Raw genomic sequence first — 16765 nt, 5'->3', positions numbered from 1 at the left:
TCGAGCGCTGTGCCGATTTCATCTCAACCGAAACGGATGTTTCGTCGTGAGCGTTGAACGTGAGTTTTTTTCGTAAATGGAAGCGGATTGACCCGTACTCTTTCGCAAGAGTAGCTTACGAGAGATCTCAGACTGTTATTAGGCCGAAACACGTCTAAATGGGTGGGATGCAGGGTCTGATCTCTCCCTTCTAATCAACAAACCGTTTCCTCTTCGTGACTACGTTACTTCGTGTGAGCACACTACCAAAGAATATTTTCTGGTGGTATAGTTTCACTTGACTGTACTTCACTGAAGTAAATGAGGTTTGGCAAGAAAATATCTGGACTGACTTTTTAACAGACTGGCAGCGTAGGCCTTAAGGTGAAACGCTAAACTGCTGAGTACGTACCATCTTTCCTCTCTATTCCCATTATCGTTTCACTGCCAACACCTTAGTCGAGCCCTTGCCTTCGTTTGTGTCAAACTGTGAGGTATATCCGTAATCCAGTTACTTTTAGGCCAAAGCTCGTATGTTACAAAATGTCAAGAAATGATAGTGGAAAATCTCCTTTTGTGAGCATACGCTCATTCGTACTGCGCTTTAACTTTATTCAAATTTTGCGGTATTTCGTGATATTCTAAATGTCAATTCCTGCCACCGAAGCTCTATTACTTTCAATCGCCTGTTGATATAATGGAGTAATATTTCTTGCTGAGGTAATGTGCTGCTGTGTTTACTACGCACAGTCCGCGGCTCGTGGTCTTGCGGTAGCGTTCTCGCTTCCCGCGCGCGGGGTCGCTGGTTCGATTCCCGGCGGGGTCAGGGATTTTCTCTGCCTCGAGATGACTGGGTGTTGTGTGTATTTCATCATCATTTCATGCTTATTCACTAGCAAGTCGCCGTAGTGGTGTTAAATAACTTGTGTAGCGGCGGCCAAACGGCCCCGCGACGGGTCTCCCGGCCACCAGCGTCATACGCTCATTATTACTACTATGCACACACTCACTGGTCTGGTCGAGCCCGTTGAAGCTGGGGCAGCGCTGCTTCGCCGTGGTCCCCGCCCTGGTGGGGGGCCAGCACAGCACCTGGTCCCACGTCCAGTTGCAGTACAGGCCGCCTGCAATCACAGCACACAGCGATACGTTTTACCACATGGAGAATTAAATTAAACAGACACAACAAGTCAAGGTGACATAAACATTTGCGACGTTTAATCACTGTGCTGAACAAAACGTCAGGTCTAGAGCTTTCCGTATACACAATATTTCACAGAGAACTGATACGTAAATAGGTTGGTTAGATGTTTTGGTTCAAATGGTTCAAATGGCTCTGAGCACTATGGGACTTAACATCTATGGTCATCAGTCCCCTAGAACTTAGAACTACTTAAACCTAACTTACCTAAGGACATCACACAACACCCAGTCATCACGAGGCAGAGAAAATCCCTGACCCCGCCGGGAATCGAACCCGGGAACCCAGGCGTGGGAAGCGAGAACGCTACCGCACGACCACGAGGTGCGGACTAGATGTTTTGTTCGTTTACAAAATGTCTATCAGATATCTGTCACCTGCAATATAGGCGCAATATGACTGTAAGTGTGGAAGAATTACAAGACCTGATCAGTGGAATGAACGGAATACTGAGCACAAAACATGCACTGAACGTTAAAGAATGAATAACGAAAAAAATAAGGAACATTAGAACTGAGGTTAGCGACACATGTAACACGAAAACTACGGACAACGAAGTAGATAGAGGAGAAAGATGTAAAGTAATACATGATGGACAAAATAAGAAGGCTGTGAGAAGGAGAATCGCGCAAACAAGGCATTCTTAGGTCTTCTAGGAAGGAATTTCTGAGAGTATGCCTGGAGCACAGCATTGTATGGAGGAGAATCGTAGACTGTGGGGAGACTGGAAGACGAGGAGAATCGGAGCGTCTGAGATATGGTGCCATGAAGAATACTGAAAATGGAACTGATTGGTGAAACAAGAAATGTGGACGTCCTCCGCAGAATTGTCGATCAATAGGCAAATACACGCTACTAGAAGGTACAGAATTGAAAGATAGGACTTTAAGACATCTAGGAGTATCTTCTGTTAGATCACAGAGTACGGTGAGGGGAGACCAAGAATGGAATATTTCCAGCAAATATAGAGCAGACCGGGTCTAAGAGCCACACTGAGATGAATATGTTGCCACAGCGGAGGAAGTCGTGGTAGGCCATATAGAACCTGTCAGAAGAAGACACTAAAAACAAAAGAAAGGAGGAAATAATGCCAGGTTGATTCTGGATATGCGAAGGAACTGGTGAGTTAAAAGGAGCATTCAGTGAACAGTAGACAGCTCTAGGGAGATTCTACTTTTAGGAGTGGAGGAGCGAATTGTCTATTAACGAGGAGGTCATTACAGACAGAGTATATTGTTGGTATGATAGGGAAGAAGGGCAGCAGAGTCTTCCTTGTTCTGTTGGAAGAAGATATTGTATACGACCAGATAAAAAATTATCTAATACTAGAAATGAGTGAATAAGACACCAATCACGTTACAGTGAACAAAGTGGAACGAGGTGGTAATGAATACTACCCAGTGACTGATTTTGATTAGCTAGATGTCACAGATGGTGAAAATATTCGAGAAATGTGTGATGAAAACAAGAAATTGTTCATACAATCAAGACAGACAAAAATGTAATTATGGTCAGGGAGCTCATTTCGATAGCACAAAAAGAAAGAGAAGAAAAAGTGGTTGGAGAATGTGAATTGGGGAAAGAAATGAAAGCGGAGGGCGACTGCTATGATTTTGCATGTAGCACAATTTAATCATCGCCAACAAGTGGTCTATGAAAGTTAGCAGTATACGCGGAAAAGATCTGGACACACTGAAAGGTGACACACAGATTAAACAGTAAGACTGGGAAAAAAGATAACTTACGGTATGTACATGAACAAAGATGGAAAAAAAGAATAGAAAACAAACAACAAAGTACTTGCATTACAAAGCATATAAAACAGGAAAGTAGTCTTTCGGTAATAATGTTAAATATATACATCAAAGACGCAGTGAAATAAATAAAGAAAACATGAGTCGGATTGACGTTCAGGGTCAAAGTTGATCAAACTTTGTGTAAAGTAGTGAAAGTGAATAGGAAATGTATAACATTTTGAATGTAATGGAGTTTCTGATTACAATATTATTCGAGAGTGAACCCAGTGAATACGAAGGTAATGAAAAGTACAGAAATGATTAGCGATAAAATTAGAAAGTAAACTGGTATCGCAAGGTACACGGAGTGGAAGAATTCTGCTACTTTGGAAGCAACTGACACAAGGTAGACGAAGCAGACAGAATGGAAAAAGTAGAAAGGAACAGGGAAACAAGACATTCCTGGGAAATGAAGTCTGCTATTATCAGACACTGCAGTATCGACGAAATCTCCATCGACCGCACCACTCGCAGCTGCAGTAGTGACAGCACCTTTGACCCATCTCCGGCGGGGAGTGAGTGACAATTTCAGACGAGTTTAATAAGTCTTATCTGTGTGTTTGAATAGAAGCAAGCTGTCGATAACATATCACAAAGTTAAGATCAGCAGTGGGTATCTTTTCATTTTAATATTGATTTCCTGTTGGCCCGGCACGGAGCCGAGCATTTGCGAGGTATGGCAGGCAAGCCAATTAGTATAATTTCGTTGGGGGCCTGTACTTCTCGTGGGCGCCGCGCGAGCTTTCTCCATTGCTCGCTGTTCTCCGTCGGGTGGCCACGCATAAGAGCCGCCAGAGGACGCTCAAATGAGATGATCTCACAGCACGCGACTCTGATTGGCCGCTGCATCCTTTTAAGCAGCCGCAAATCAGAGATGCCTCAGATCAAGTGCACCTACAGGCCTATGAAGATGGCAGAGAGGAACTATATATCAACGTAGCATTATGCTACTGTTTTGTGTTAATGTTCAGCAACTTATGCATGTGAATCCACATTCAAGACTATTCGGTTCTCTCTAGATCACTGTCATCATCTGTGTATGATTCTGCACCACTAAAGAACCTACAGCGTCCAAACTCATTTTCAACTCCATTATTAAATGTAGATTGTGTAAATAAAGTTATTCATATGTTACCTTTTTGTAGGTGACTGATGGTATTTATTGTCATCTCGTCTACTGCTACAACAGACATCGAACTTAGTGTCTGTTTGGAGCACAGCATTGTATGGTAGTCAATTATTCACTGTGGGACTACAATAAAAGACGAAAATTGAAGCGTTTGAGAGATGGTGTTACAGAAGAATGTAGCAAATCATGTGAACTGATAATATAAGAATTGAGAAAGTACTTTGTAAAACTGGTAATGAGAGGAACATGTACAAAGCATTAGAGAAAGAAGGAATGTAGTGACAAGACGTGCCTGTAGACGTTAAGCAATCGCTCAGGGTCAGTCTGCCTTCCCCAGTCGTGCGGCGCGGACGTCTGTTTGCGTCCCTGCCGCGGTGCTTAGCGCGTACGCGGTTTTTTACTTCGCGTTAGCCTTCGCTAGTGCTTGCTCTTTCGAACTAGAATGACTCATTCGTACCGTAAATCTACTATCAAGATCAGCTATAACAATGTATTTGGACGAACGAAAGCATTTGAAATAGAACGATTTATACGTGAAGAAACTAAAATTGAACCACAATATATGACTGGCGCCCACAAGCAGTATGGTCTACGTCAAACCGATCAACGACACGGTGTGTCACAAGATCGTATACGACCATAAACATGGACTTAAATTTAAACATTCAGACGACCATGTCGGAACAGTAGCAATTAATCATGCAGGAATTGGATTGAGAACTGCAAGAGTATTTGAGCTACAATTTGAGGTTCCTGCTGAGATTGTGGTTAACGAGCTCCAACCCTACGGACGGGTACTTAGTCGCCTAGAAGAAAAAGGGACAACCTTTACCACGCACCCGGCACTGAATGGTGTGCGACAAATACGGATCGAGCTATCAAAACATGTGCCGCCTTATCTCACAATTGGAGGCTGCAGAGCGATAGTCATTTATGACGGTCAGCCCAAAACTTGCTCAGGTTGTGGTCAGGATGGCCACGTTCGCTCAGCGTGTCTCCAATGAAGAATTGCACAGATACCGACAAGTGAATCTGTGGCACCACCTGTGGCGACGTCTTTCCCTCTCACATACGCAAATGTGTTCCGGACGCCCAACCGGACAGTGATAGGTTGCAGGAGCTGGTCAGGCCAGTCGAAAAGCCGACGACGGCGGATGACGACATAAACATGGTGACCGCGGTGACGACCCCTGTTGATCAGCAACGACCGATACCACCAGTAGGTACAGAGATCGGATGAGCAAAAGGTCATCGACAGTCGAATAGTGCCAACAGCTGCCTTCGTGTCCGGCTGCAGTGGTCGACAGAGACAGTCTCTCACATTCGGGTACGGGAAAGCACTCACGTGTTGAACCGTCTCCGAAATGGCGCGAGAAACGACGTCTAATCCCGTCGGACGACCCCTTAATACGTATGCAGAACGACGATCAAGAAACGACCGAGGAAGATGGCCACCTTACAGAGGATCCCGAGACTCCTCATCCGAACCCACTGGCTCGACAACAGCAGCATACGTCAAGAGCGACCTCAAGAATTTGACAACGCACGGCAACCTGCAGTCCATTGCCACTCCGAAGTATCAGAGGACGAGCCACAGAGAGGCGGCGCTGGGAAACCAGGGCCGACGAAAAACTTGTCCCAAGGAGACTGAGTTGATGATTGTGAAGAGGACTCAACGATAGTAGCAACAGGCGACAAGGTGGGTGCGGCGCCCCTCTTATGTTCAACTTATAAACAACGACGGTGGGTAGTGTGGGGTCACTTACCGCGCCAGCACAACAACAGACGGCGTAAGCTCCCATGACTGATATACATGCGACGGAACGAAGAAAAGCATATCGACTTCTTTCTGTCGATATCTACTGAAAGACATGCTCCAAGCAGCGGACGTCGACATCGTCCTCCTACAAGATGTATAAGTCGATGAATTTCCTGTCATGTACGGGTACGTATCTTATATATCACACGCCTCCGAAACTGGCAGCGGCATAGCATTACTTTTCAAAGAAGGCGTCACGGCACATGATGTACTGTACCCACAATCGGTACGGGGATTAGCAATGACAGTACTTGATGTACGACTCATCAATATACAAGCACCATCCGGTGCAGACAGGAGGCGAGAGCGTTCCCGCTTATTCGCGAACGAAATTGCCCCGCTCTTCCAAGGTCTACACGACCGATTAATCCTAGGTGGCGAATTTAATTCTGTGCTTGCACGGAAAGACTATTTTCCTCGATATAATCCGTGTCAAGAATTACGAATGTTGGTGCAGAGTGTGTATCAGGTTGACATCTGGGAGCATGTCCATGACCTCCGTCCTGGATACTCCCATACAGCAACTCATTCTCGACCGAATGTATGTCGCACGCAATCTTAACGCTGACGTCCTGGAAGCTTGGCTGTCGCCTACAGCCTATACCGGCCATGCAGCATTAGTATGTACAGTCTCCCTCCGGCGACAGCAAGTGTGGCGTAGCCGCGGTCCCCTGAAAATGCGGAACAAATGTATTCTCCGGAACGGCAAGAGGCGGTACAACGAGCAAAGGCCAAAATTATATCCATCATGGGACGCCACCTCGAAGGTACGGTGGTCAGGGCGCATCGGTGGATACCTTGTACTTACGAGAAGACATACCCGGATGACAGAACAGCAAGGGGGGATTGGAAATAAGATTGTCCATTGTGATATGTGTTTTATTTTATTTATGTAACGGGAGAGTAATGTTCAGTTTACTAGCTTCAATCAGTACAGAAATATTATTTGTGGTATGACAAAGCAGATGTTGTCACCGAAATTTAACTTCACTTCAATGTTATATGTAAACCAGGATTTGCTTTAATTTGTGAAAGATATTCACTGAAATTTGTAGCATAAGTGGAGAAGTATTTCTTTTTAACGTAATTCTATTGTGTTTTTTATTTCTTATGTATGATTACCTTCCAAAGCTTACTACTTATGACAATGTTTTTATACAGGGTTATTACAAATGATTGAAGCGATTTCACAGCTCTACAATAACTTTAATATTTGAGATGTTTTCACAATGCTTTGCACACACATACAAAAACTCAAAAAGGTTTTTGTAGGCATTTACAAATGTTCGATATGTGCCCCTTTAGTGATTCGGCAGACATCAAGCCGATAATCAAGTTCCTCCCACACTCGGCGCAGCATGTCCCCATCAATGAGTTCGAAAGCATCGTTGATGCGAGCTCGCAGTTCCGGCACGTTTCTTGGTAGAGGAGGTTTAAACACTGAATCTTTCACATAACCCCACAGAAAGAAATCGCATGGGGTTAAGTCGGGAGGGCGTGGAGGCCATGACATGAATTGCTGATCATGATCTCCACCACGACCGATCCATCGGTTTTCCAATCTCCTGTTTAAGAAAGGCCGAACATCATGATGGAAGTGCGGTGGAGTACCTGTTGAAAGATGAAGTCGGCGCTGTCGGTCTCCAGTTGTGGGATGAGCCAATTTTCCGCGTGCTACGCGTGAAACTTGCCCGCACGCGTTCAACCGTTTCTTCGCTCACTGCAGTGCCGAACCGTTGATTTCCCCTTACAGAGGCATCCAGAAGCTTTAAACTGCGCATACCATCGCCGAATGGAGTTAGCAGTTGGTGGATCTTTGTTGAACTTCGTCCTGAAGTGTCGTTGCCCTGTTATGACTGACTGGTGTGAGTGCATTTCAAGCACGACATACGCTTTCTCGGCTCCTGTCGCCGTTTTGTCTCACTGCGCTCTCGAGCGCTCTGACGGCAGAAACCTGAAGTGCGGCTTCAGCCGAACAAAACTTTATGAGTTTTTCTACGTATCTGTAGTGGATCGTGACCATATGTCAATGAGTGGAGCTACAGTGAATTTATGAAATCGCTTCAATCATTTGTAATAGCCCTGTATATAAAGAAATTTTTAATCTCATTTTGTAATACCAACAAAGAGATAGTTTTTTTATTTAAAAAAGTCTAGGGTTACCATCTTTGATTAGTAATCTAAACAACATCGGTCTTGGGTTCGATACCCGCTTAATTTTTGATTAATAATCAGCATATGGCGGGCGAAGGCTTCCGGCGTAAGTCACCCTTGTTCTGTCAACGGCCTTGTCAAAGAGGGCGGAGGAGCGGAAAGAGGTTCAGTGCACTTTTTTGTCCATGGGGTGAGAAACTGCCACTAACGGAGGAACTATCAGCAATGATCAGCGGCATGAGGATGCAGAAGACAATGGAAACCAATGCACTGAAGACACATAACGTGTATCCACAGGGCATGCGACGTGTATTTGACGAAGTGTCCAAGGGGGAGGTGACCATTAAAAAGTTTGAAAAATCAACGAAAGAATAACGTTCTACGAGTCGGGGCGTGGAATGTCAGAAGCTCTAATATGGTAGGGAAAAGGGGAATGCAAAGGCTCGCTCGAGATATAGTAGGAGTCAATGATGTGAAATGGAGACAAGGATTTCTGGTCAGACGAATATAGAGTAATATAAACAGCAGCAGAAAAAGGTATAACAGGTGTAGGATTCGTTAAGACTAGGAAGGTAGGGTAGAGAGTGTGAAACAGTGAACAGATAGGGTTGTTCTCATCAGAATCGATAGCAAACCAATACCGACAACGATACTTCAGGTATACATGCCGAGTCGCAAGCTGAAGATGAAGAGACAGTGAAAGTATATGAGGACAATGAAAGGGTAATACAGTACGTAAAGGCAGATGAGAATCTAACAGTCATGGAGGCCTGGAGTACAGTTGTCGGGGAAGGAGAAAATGGGCTTGGGAATGCGAGAGAAATTTCAGCTTGTAACAGCGAATGCTCTGTTCAAGAATCAAAAGAGATCGAGGTATACTTGGAAAAGACCAGATGATAGGGGAAGATTTCATTTAGATTACATCATGGTCAGATATTCCGAAATGAGATTCTGGATTGTAAGACGTACCCAGGAGCAGATACAGACTCAGATCACGATGTGGTAGTGATGAAGAGTAGGCTGAAGTTCGAGATTAGTCAGCAAGAATCAATAAGCAAAGAAATGGGATACAGAAGTACTAAGGAATGACGAGACAGGCTTGTAGTTCTTTAGGGCTACAGATACAGCAGCAGGAAATAACTCAGTAGGCAGTACAGCCGAAGAAGAATGGACATCTCTAAAAGCGGCAGTCACAGAAGTTGGAAAGAAAAACATAGGTACAAAGAAGTTAACTGCGAAGAAACCATGGGTAACATAAGAAATACTTCAGTTAATCGATGAAAGAAGTAAGTACAAAAATTGTCAGGAAAAGAATACAGAAATACAAGTCGTTGAGAAAGGAAATAAATAAGAATTGCAAGGAAGCTAAGACGAAATGGATGCATGAAAAATGTTAAAAAATCGAAAAAGAAATGATGGTCGAAGGACTGACTCAGCATACAGGAGAAAGTGAAAACAACCTTCGATGGAACAAAAAGCAAGAGTGGCAACATTAAGGGTGCAACGGGAATTCCACTGTTAAATACAGAGGAGAGAGAGGATAGGTGGAAAAACTACTTTGAAGACCTCTATGAGGAGGAAGATTTGTCAGATGTAGTAGAAGAAGAAACGGGAGTCGATTTAGAAAAGACAGGGGATATATTAGAATCAGAATTTAAGCGAGCTTTGTAAGACTTAAGATCAAATAAGCCAGAAGGAATAGATAACTTTCCATCAGAATTTCTAAAATAGTTGGAAGAAGTGGGAACAAAAGGACTACTGATTTTGATGTCTAAAATGTATGACTCTGGCGACATACCATCTGAATTTCGTAAAAATATCATTCATACAATTCCGAAGACTGCAAGAGCGGACAAAAGCGAGAATTATCGCACAACCAGCTTAACAGCTGGTTCATCCAAGTTGCTGACAAGAATAATACACAGAAGAATGGGAAAGGAAACTGAGGGTGTCCCAGATGACGATCAGTTTGGCTTCAGGAAAGGTAAAGGCATCCGAGAGGAATTCTGACGTTTTGGTTGACAATGGAGGCAAGACCAAGAAAATCAAGACACGTTTATATGATTTGTCTACCTGCAAAGAGCGTTCGACAATGTAAAATGGTGCAAGATGTTCGAAATTCTGAGAAAAAAATGTGTAAGATAATGGAGAGACGGGTAACAAACAGTATGTACAAGAGCCAAGAAAGAATAATAAAGTAGATTTCCACGAACGAAGTGCTCGGATTAGAAAGGGTGTAAGAGAGGGATGTAGTGTCCCCCCCCCCCCCTACTGTTCAATACGCACATCGAAGAAGCAAAGATGTAAATACAAGGAAGCTCCAGCATTGAAATTACAATTCAAGGTGAAAGGATATGAGCGATACGATTCGCTGATGACATTGCTATGCTGAGTGAAAGTGAAGAAGAATTACATGAAATGCTGAATGGATTGAATAATCTAACGAGTACAGAATATGGCTTGAGAGTAAATCGAAGAAAGACGAAAATAATGAGAACTTGTAGAAACGAGACCAGGGAGATACTTGACATCAGGATTGATGGTCACGAAGTAGTTGAAGGAAATCTACTACCTAGGCAGAAAAATAACGGATGACGTACGGAGCAAGGAGGACATCAAAAGCAGACTAGCACTGACAAGAATGGCATTCCTGGCCAAGAGAAGTCTGCTAATATGAAAAGTCGGCCTTAATCTGAGTAGGAAATTTATGAGAAAGTGTGTTTGGAGCACAGAACTGTATGGTAGTGGAACGTGGGCTGTGGGAAAGCGAGGACAGAAGAGAATCGAAGTATTTCAGATGTGGTGTTACTTGAGGTGTGGCGCTACAGACAAACGTTGAAGATTACGTGGAATGATAAGGTGTGGAATGAGGAAGTTCTGCACACAATCGGAGAGGAAAGAGATAGCTGGGAAGCATTGACAAGGAGGGGGGAAAGTATGGTAGGACATCTGTTAAGACATCAGGGAATGACTTCCATTGTACAAGAGGGAGCTGCAGAGGGTAAAACCTTTGCAGGAAATAATTGAGGACGTAAGTTGAAAGTGGTACTGTGAGATGAAGAGGTTGGCACAAGAGAGGAATTCGTGGCGGGCCACATCAAACTAGTGAGGAGACTGACGACACAAAAAAAGAAGACAAAAAGCTTCACTGGTAGTACTGCCAGTACTTCTGCTCAGCGGCGTTGCTATGGTAAGCGTGTATGCAGTGGCAGCCGCGGATCTGGTTATTGAGGAAATCGAGGATATTTCTTCACAGATCCTCGACGTCCTTGTCCGCTGCAAACATAATAGATGCGTTGGTCACTACATCTACAGAACATCGGCGCACTCCGAAATGTATACAGCCCTGCGGAGAAGCGCACTGTGATAAAGCAAACTTTCGTACAACATGCGAAGTTAATATCAGACCTGTCCCATGAGATGTACCGCCTAACGTGAAGTTTTTATCGAGAAATTGTGCGACTATCACCAAATAAATGAGGAACGAATCGCAATAATACCAACGACAGGGGAAGGAGCAGAAGTTTGCATGACTACCGTTCTGTAGCTTCCTTTTATGTGAACTAAGCGGTCTGCTGAAGTGAAACAAAATCAAATCTATCTTTAGGTCTCCGTGAAAAATACGGCAACTAGTGAGACCAGTTAAAAATGCGGCAGGTCTCAGAAGACCTCGATTTACAAGTTACCCTGCAAGCACAGAGACTCTTCTGTAGGACGAAAAGTGCCCACTGTAGACCATAGGAGGAAGGAGCGTAGTACATTTTATAGCATGGCGCATCTTACTCGGAGCAAGCGCATGCCCATAAGTGGCGGTAACGCGAGTCCTTTTGACGTCACAGCCGGCAATTATAGTTAAGTATCCTGCCACCAACCTGTCAGCACTTGATCTAATGCTCAAAGCATTTTATCTACCTGATGTTGTTGTAAGCCTTACCTTTGATTAAACTGACTTAGAAGTTACAATTCTACAATAACTGCGATAAAGGCCGTACTGCTTTGTACACAGTTACATGCTGTTGATTGCTGATAACGTGTATTTGTTCCTACATTTCTGAAGTACTAAAGAGTTTAGCCAGCCGCTGCGGCCAAGCGGTTCTAGGCGCTTCAGTCCTGAATCACACGGTTGTTACGGTCGCAGGTTCAAATCCTGCATCGGGAATGGATGTGTATGATGTCCTTATGTTAGTTAGGTTTACGTAGTTCTAAGTATAGGGGACTGATGATCTCAGATGTTATGTCCCTTAGTGTTTAGAGCCATTTGAACCAACTATAGAGCTTAGCTTGTTTTGTTCAATATCTAAATGTTTCACACTATCCTAGTATGGTAACTGTACAGAAATACTGCAGGTTCTGTAGTTTTATGGTCTGGTACGTGCGCCTTGCTGTTGATGATTTGAATGTGGAATATGGCAGTTCGAAAGACGTCCGTTTGCTATTCGTGCCTGAGATACATGGCCAGTTTACGGCCAAGCTACACAAGCCGCCGCCTTTTTACACCCCAAGGAACCGTAGAAGTAATTACAATGTCAGTACAAATAATGTTTGTTACATGCATACGATTTATAAGTTCATTGGTATATGCAAAGAACATGACAAAATTCTTGTAAACTCGTGGAACGTTATACTTATATTGTAAGTATGGTTGAGTGTATACACGTGTGTATGTGTGTGTGTGTGTGTGTGTTTGTGTCTTTGATATAGTGCAATTACAAGCATAGATAGTAATTAATAAGGGTGGCATGTAGCGCTCTGCTCTGCCATTGGCTGACGTTGAGACGTCAGGGTGGAAGCTGGAGCTCAGAACCAAATGACACGGCACGCGCGTTTTCCTCAGAAATGTACGTACCTAGACACAAACATTTAGAAAACAATTAGACTACGTACTGAACTGATTATTGTGATCACCCGGTGATTCTCCCGGTTATTTTGACGAGCTGTCTCAGATATTCTTGCTCTGTCTTTTAATGAAAACCAGCGCAAACGAATAAATTTGCGAGTTCTACAGTTAATTCTAATTATCTTTTTGCGTATTATGGGGAACCCCACACCAAATGTTGCACGCAACTTCCTAATGATGCCCCTTTCTCTCCCCTCCAGAAGTGCTAGAAGTTTGTAACGGGAATTTCCGAACATACTGTATAAATATAAACAACAATTTCATTTGGCCTGGTCCAAGTCTTTCTATTACAACAGCCGAAGGCCAGGTTAAGACGAAGACTGCAAAATGGGAGCTCCGGCTGACTTTGATCCTGCGACTTCACGGGTTCCAGGCACGCACTTTTCCGCTTGACGACCATGTCGACGTATACCTCACTATTTAATACACACACAGTGTTGGGTGACTTTGCGACTATCAAAATGTGTGACATTAATGGCAATATATTTTGACTGCACTGTCTTACAAGCTTGAATTATTTACGTCGTCAAGACCGAGACCTCAGAATTTAACAGCAGTTTCGTCTTGAAATCTTTTCCCTTTTCGGAAAAAAGGGGTTTTACAGATCACGTGTGTTTTGATTTTTTTGAGTTAGCACCTTAAATTTTTTACAACGCCAAGAAACTGTAGATGTTACTATATGGCATAAATTTCATCTTGACATCTCTACCTGTTCTTTAGAAAAGGGGTCTCAACAGAAGGAGAGAGACAGACGAACAACTAACGTCAAAAGAAAACAAAAAGTCATTTTACTTGATTTAATTACAAATTAACAATTTGCGGTTGTTTTCCTTTGCTTGTACCCTAGGACCATGCTTCTTGCCAAATTTTATGATTTTAGGTCAACGGGAAGTAACCTACAGGTTTTGAGTTTACCGTTATCAAATTATGTGAGATAGATGATTGTACCTTTTGATTGCACTCAGTTAGAAGCTTAAATTTTGTACACCGCCAAGGTACCACAGACATAAATTACAGTTTGATATCTCCTGCAAAAAATAGGTCTTAACAGATGGACAGACAGTCAGATCTACCCTATAAGGATTTAGTTTTTACCAACTGGGCCACAGAACCCTAAACCGAGCGGCAGGCACGTTTAGATTCCCCCTCTCTTACACATAGAAAGCAGAGCGATGGAAACGTTCAATAAAGCAAATAGTGCATTATATCTACAATAACAAATGCCGAAGTCGACATGCCGTCAGAAACGAAGCGATGGAATTTCTGTCAGTGAAAAAAAGTGGCAGATGAAATATTAGCTTTTCTGCAAGATGCATCAGTGGAATGTGAGGTGTCGTATACGCTCTATTGTTCGGAAAATGTACATGAGGAGTACAATGATGACGATACGTGCTTAACAAGTGAAGGTGATACCGTAACTGGTGTCGAGCATGTAGTCCTTCAACCTTGCCGGACAAGGAACCACAAATCTTACCTCCCGTGAAACGTGCTAAAGGACAACCGTTGTCCAAGGAACGGGTACTAATCATAATTACGTATATGAAAGTTTACCTGCAGAATAGTGAAAAAAACATGTAACGTAGAAAATTATTACGAGTTGTCATCTTGCATTGAAAGCGAAGTTTGCCGTGGAGTCGGGAGGAGAGCAGATTTTGGTTCTCACCGTGGCATGGCTGACTCCAGCTACTCTGCTGAGAGAGCCGTTGTAATTGCTTAACACCGCGTGCAGTTCGTTACACATACTTTCTGTGAATCTGAAGAAGTACTGTTATATATTAATCGATCTTTTTCATACCTGGTGTACCAAATTCTATGGATAACAGAACCCTACTGCTAAAATTTCAAATCAATAACTTCAATATTTTCGAAGAAATTAATTTTTTCCTAAAACACACATAATAACTGTTCTGAAATTGTGAAGCCGAGCTAGAGACTGTAATATATCGATCTACAGTGTCAAATTAAACTACAGCCAAGAGGACAGGTTCATATAACCTAATTTTCTGGAGTTTACATTACTTTCACGGATTCCTGACGTAATTAACGGCACGTGGAAAATTGTTATTGCATTGTCTTTTGGTTGTGTGAGTGTTTTAGTGAGACTGAGAGAGGACATACATAGAGTGAAGAATGTGATATTTCATTAAAAGTAGGTGAATGTAAGCATTAGAAAGTTGTGTAATCGGGGAATTTGTGACGTATGTGCGAGTGAGATTAATTTTGTAAAAGACAGCCAGAAGGGGCGTTGGTTATTAAATTTATTAGTAATTTATTTTGTGAAGAGGATTCATGTTCTGGTTTCTTTAAATTTCATGTAGTTTCCAAATTACGAGATTTATAGTATAAAGTGATTTGACTGGCTGAAATTAGATATACAGCGAGTATAAACGTGCTCGAGATGATCTGATTGGCTGCGTAACATACTGGCCAATAGGAATTCATCATTTCCCGAACGTTTGTGTAGGGCTTTGTGCCTCAGACCTATGAGTCGAGAGAGTCGCTTGAGAGCCGTCTTTTAGTTAACACCCGTTTAACTAACGCTCAGCTACTGCCCATGGGCTGCGATGATCAAATTTGTACCAATACGAAGAAAGCCGCTTGTTGCATCGGTTCTCACGTAGTTGATGAAAAGCGATGTCAGCTCGAGTATTTCGAGAAAGTTTGAGGTTTGAGAGTGATTTATTTTAGTAAATTTCGCTTGAGAACATCTCAAGTAATACGTAAACTCCGCGTGGCGTGTTTCGTGCAAATTACGAGACCTCTAGCAGGTCTTCCAGCTTCTTTTTCACCTTCCTGGATGGTTTTTTCTTGCTTTCTTGGCCAGACCTGTCTGCATCGGCTATCCTCATTTTATCGCAGTGTTGCAGCCCATTGATCATATTTTCACCAGGATTAATTACCATCCTTTTCAGTACCCAACACTTTCCAATATTACCACAATTGAATATAATAACGGCATCATGAACTCCTAGTTTCATTGTATGCATGCCTACAAATACAGTTTTAGGAAGGCGGTTGCAAATTATGCTGTTAAAACATTCATTTAGGTTCTGTGCCTGACCATGCAGACATTTCCTTAGAAGGTCAGGATGAGCCAAATCTCTGAAAATAGGTTTAATTGCTGTAATAACAGCAGCCGGAAGAGAATGCTGCTGAGAATAAGATTCTCCAGTTGTCTGAGGCCTATTGTATTTGCACGACGAATTTTCTCCTGATGGAAACAATCCATGACGTTGCTTATCATCAGTAGGGGACTTATGGAAGAATATGGCCGAAACATCTCTCTTCATTGCCTCCAGATTTTCTTTACTTCTTCTACTTGCCTGCCCATAGTATAATTGCGAATTTTCTATTTCAGTTTTATTTAACCGAAGCTGTCCGGTCAACAACTTTCCATCTTCTAATTTTTTTCTCTCACAACAACAGTTAGTTTTTTCAGCCTTGTTCTCAAATGTTTTTGAACATGGCCTATACATTCTATTTTCCTAATAATGGCATCTCCATATGGCTTAGTGTTCACCACATTGTTGTATGCCTGACTACCACCATCGCACAAATATTTGGTGTACCGCACGCCTCTTGTTTCCTTAGAAACAACACACTACACACAACAGAAGTACATAAAAATGACGATAGACATCCAAGATACGGGCATGCCCACCAAGAACGGGACCATGACACAGTCGTTAAGCATAACACACCACACCTAAGTACAAGAGAAGTCTTCCGAAGTAAGAGGGGTGTGTCGTAGGACCGTTGCTATTCACAATATACATAAATGATCTTGTGGATG

The 16765-nt window shown here is 42.9% G+C and overlaps 1 protein-coding gene across 1 annotated transcript in view; it reads right to left on the bottom strand.

The window, feature by feature from the left end:
- Positions 1-16765, bottom strand: part of LOC124594708 (PDF receptor-like) — a 371973-nt gene that overhangs the window by 266368 nt on the left and 88840 nt on the right. The window contains exon 3 of the mRNA XM_047133075.1: positions 990-1100. Coding sequence (XP_046989031.1) covers positions 990-1100 — 111 coding nt within the window. The remainder of the gene's footprint in view (positions 1-989; positions 1101-16765) is intronic.

Source organism: Schistocerca americana, chromosome 2 (assembly GCF_021461395.2).
Source record: "Schistocerca americana isolate TAMUIC-IGC-003095 chromosome 2, iqSchAmer2.1, whole genome shotgun sequence".
Classification (NCBI taxonomy): Eukaryota; Metazoa; Arthropoda; class Insecta; order Orthoptera; family Acrididae; genus Schistocerca; species Schistocerca americana.
This window is presented reverse-complemented; position numbering and strand designations above follow the sequence as displayed.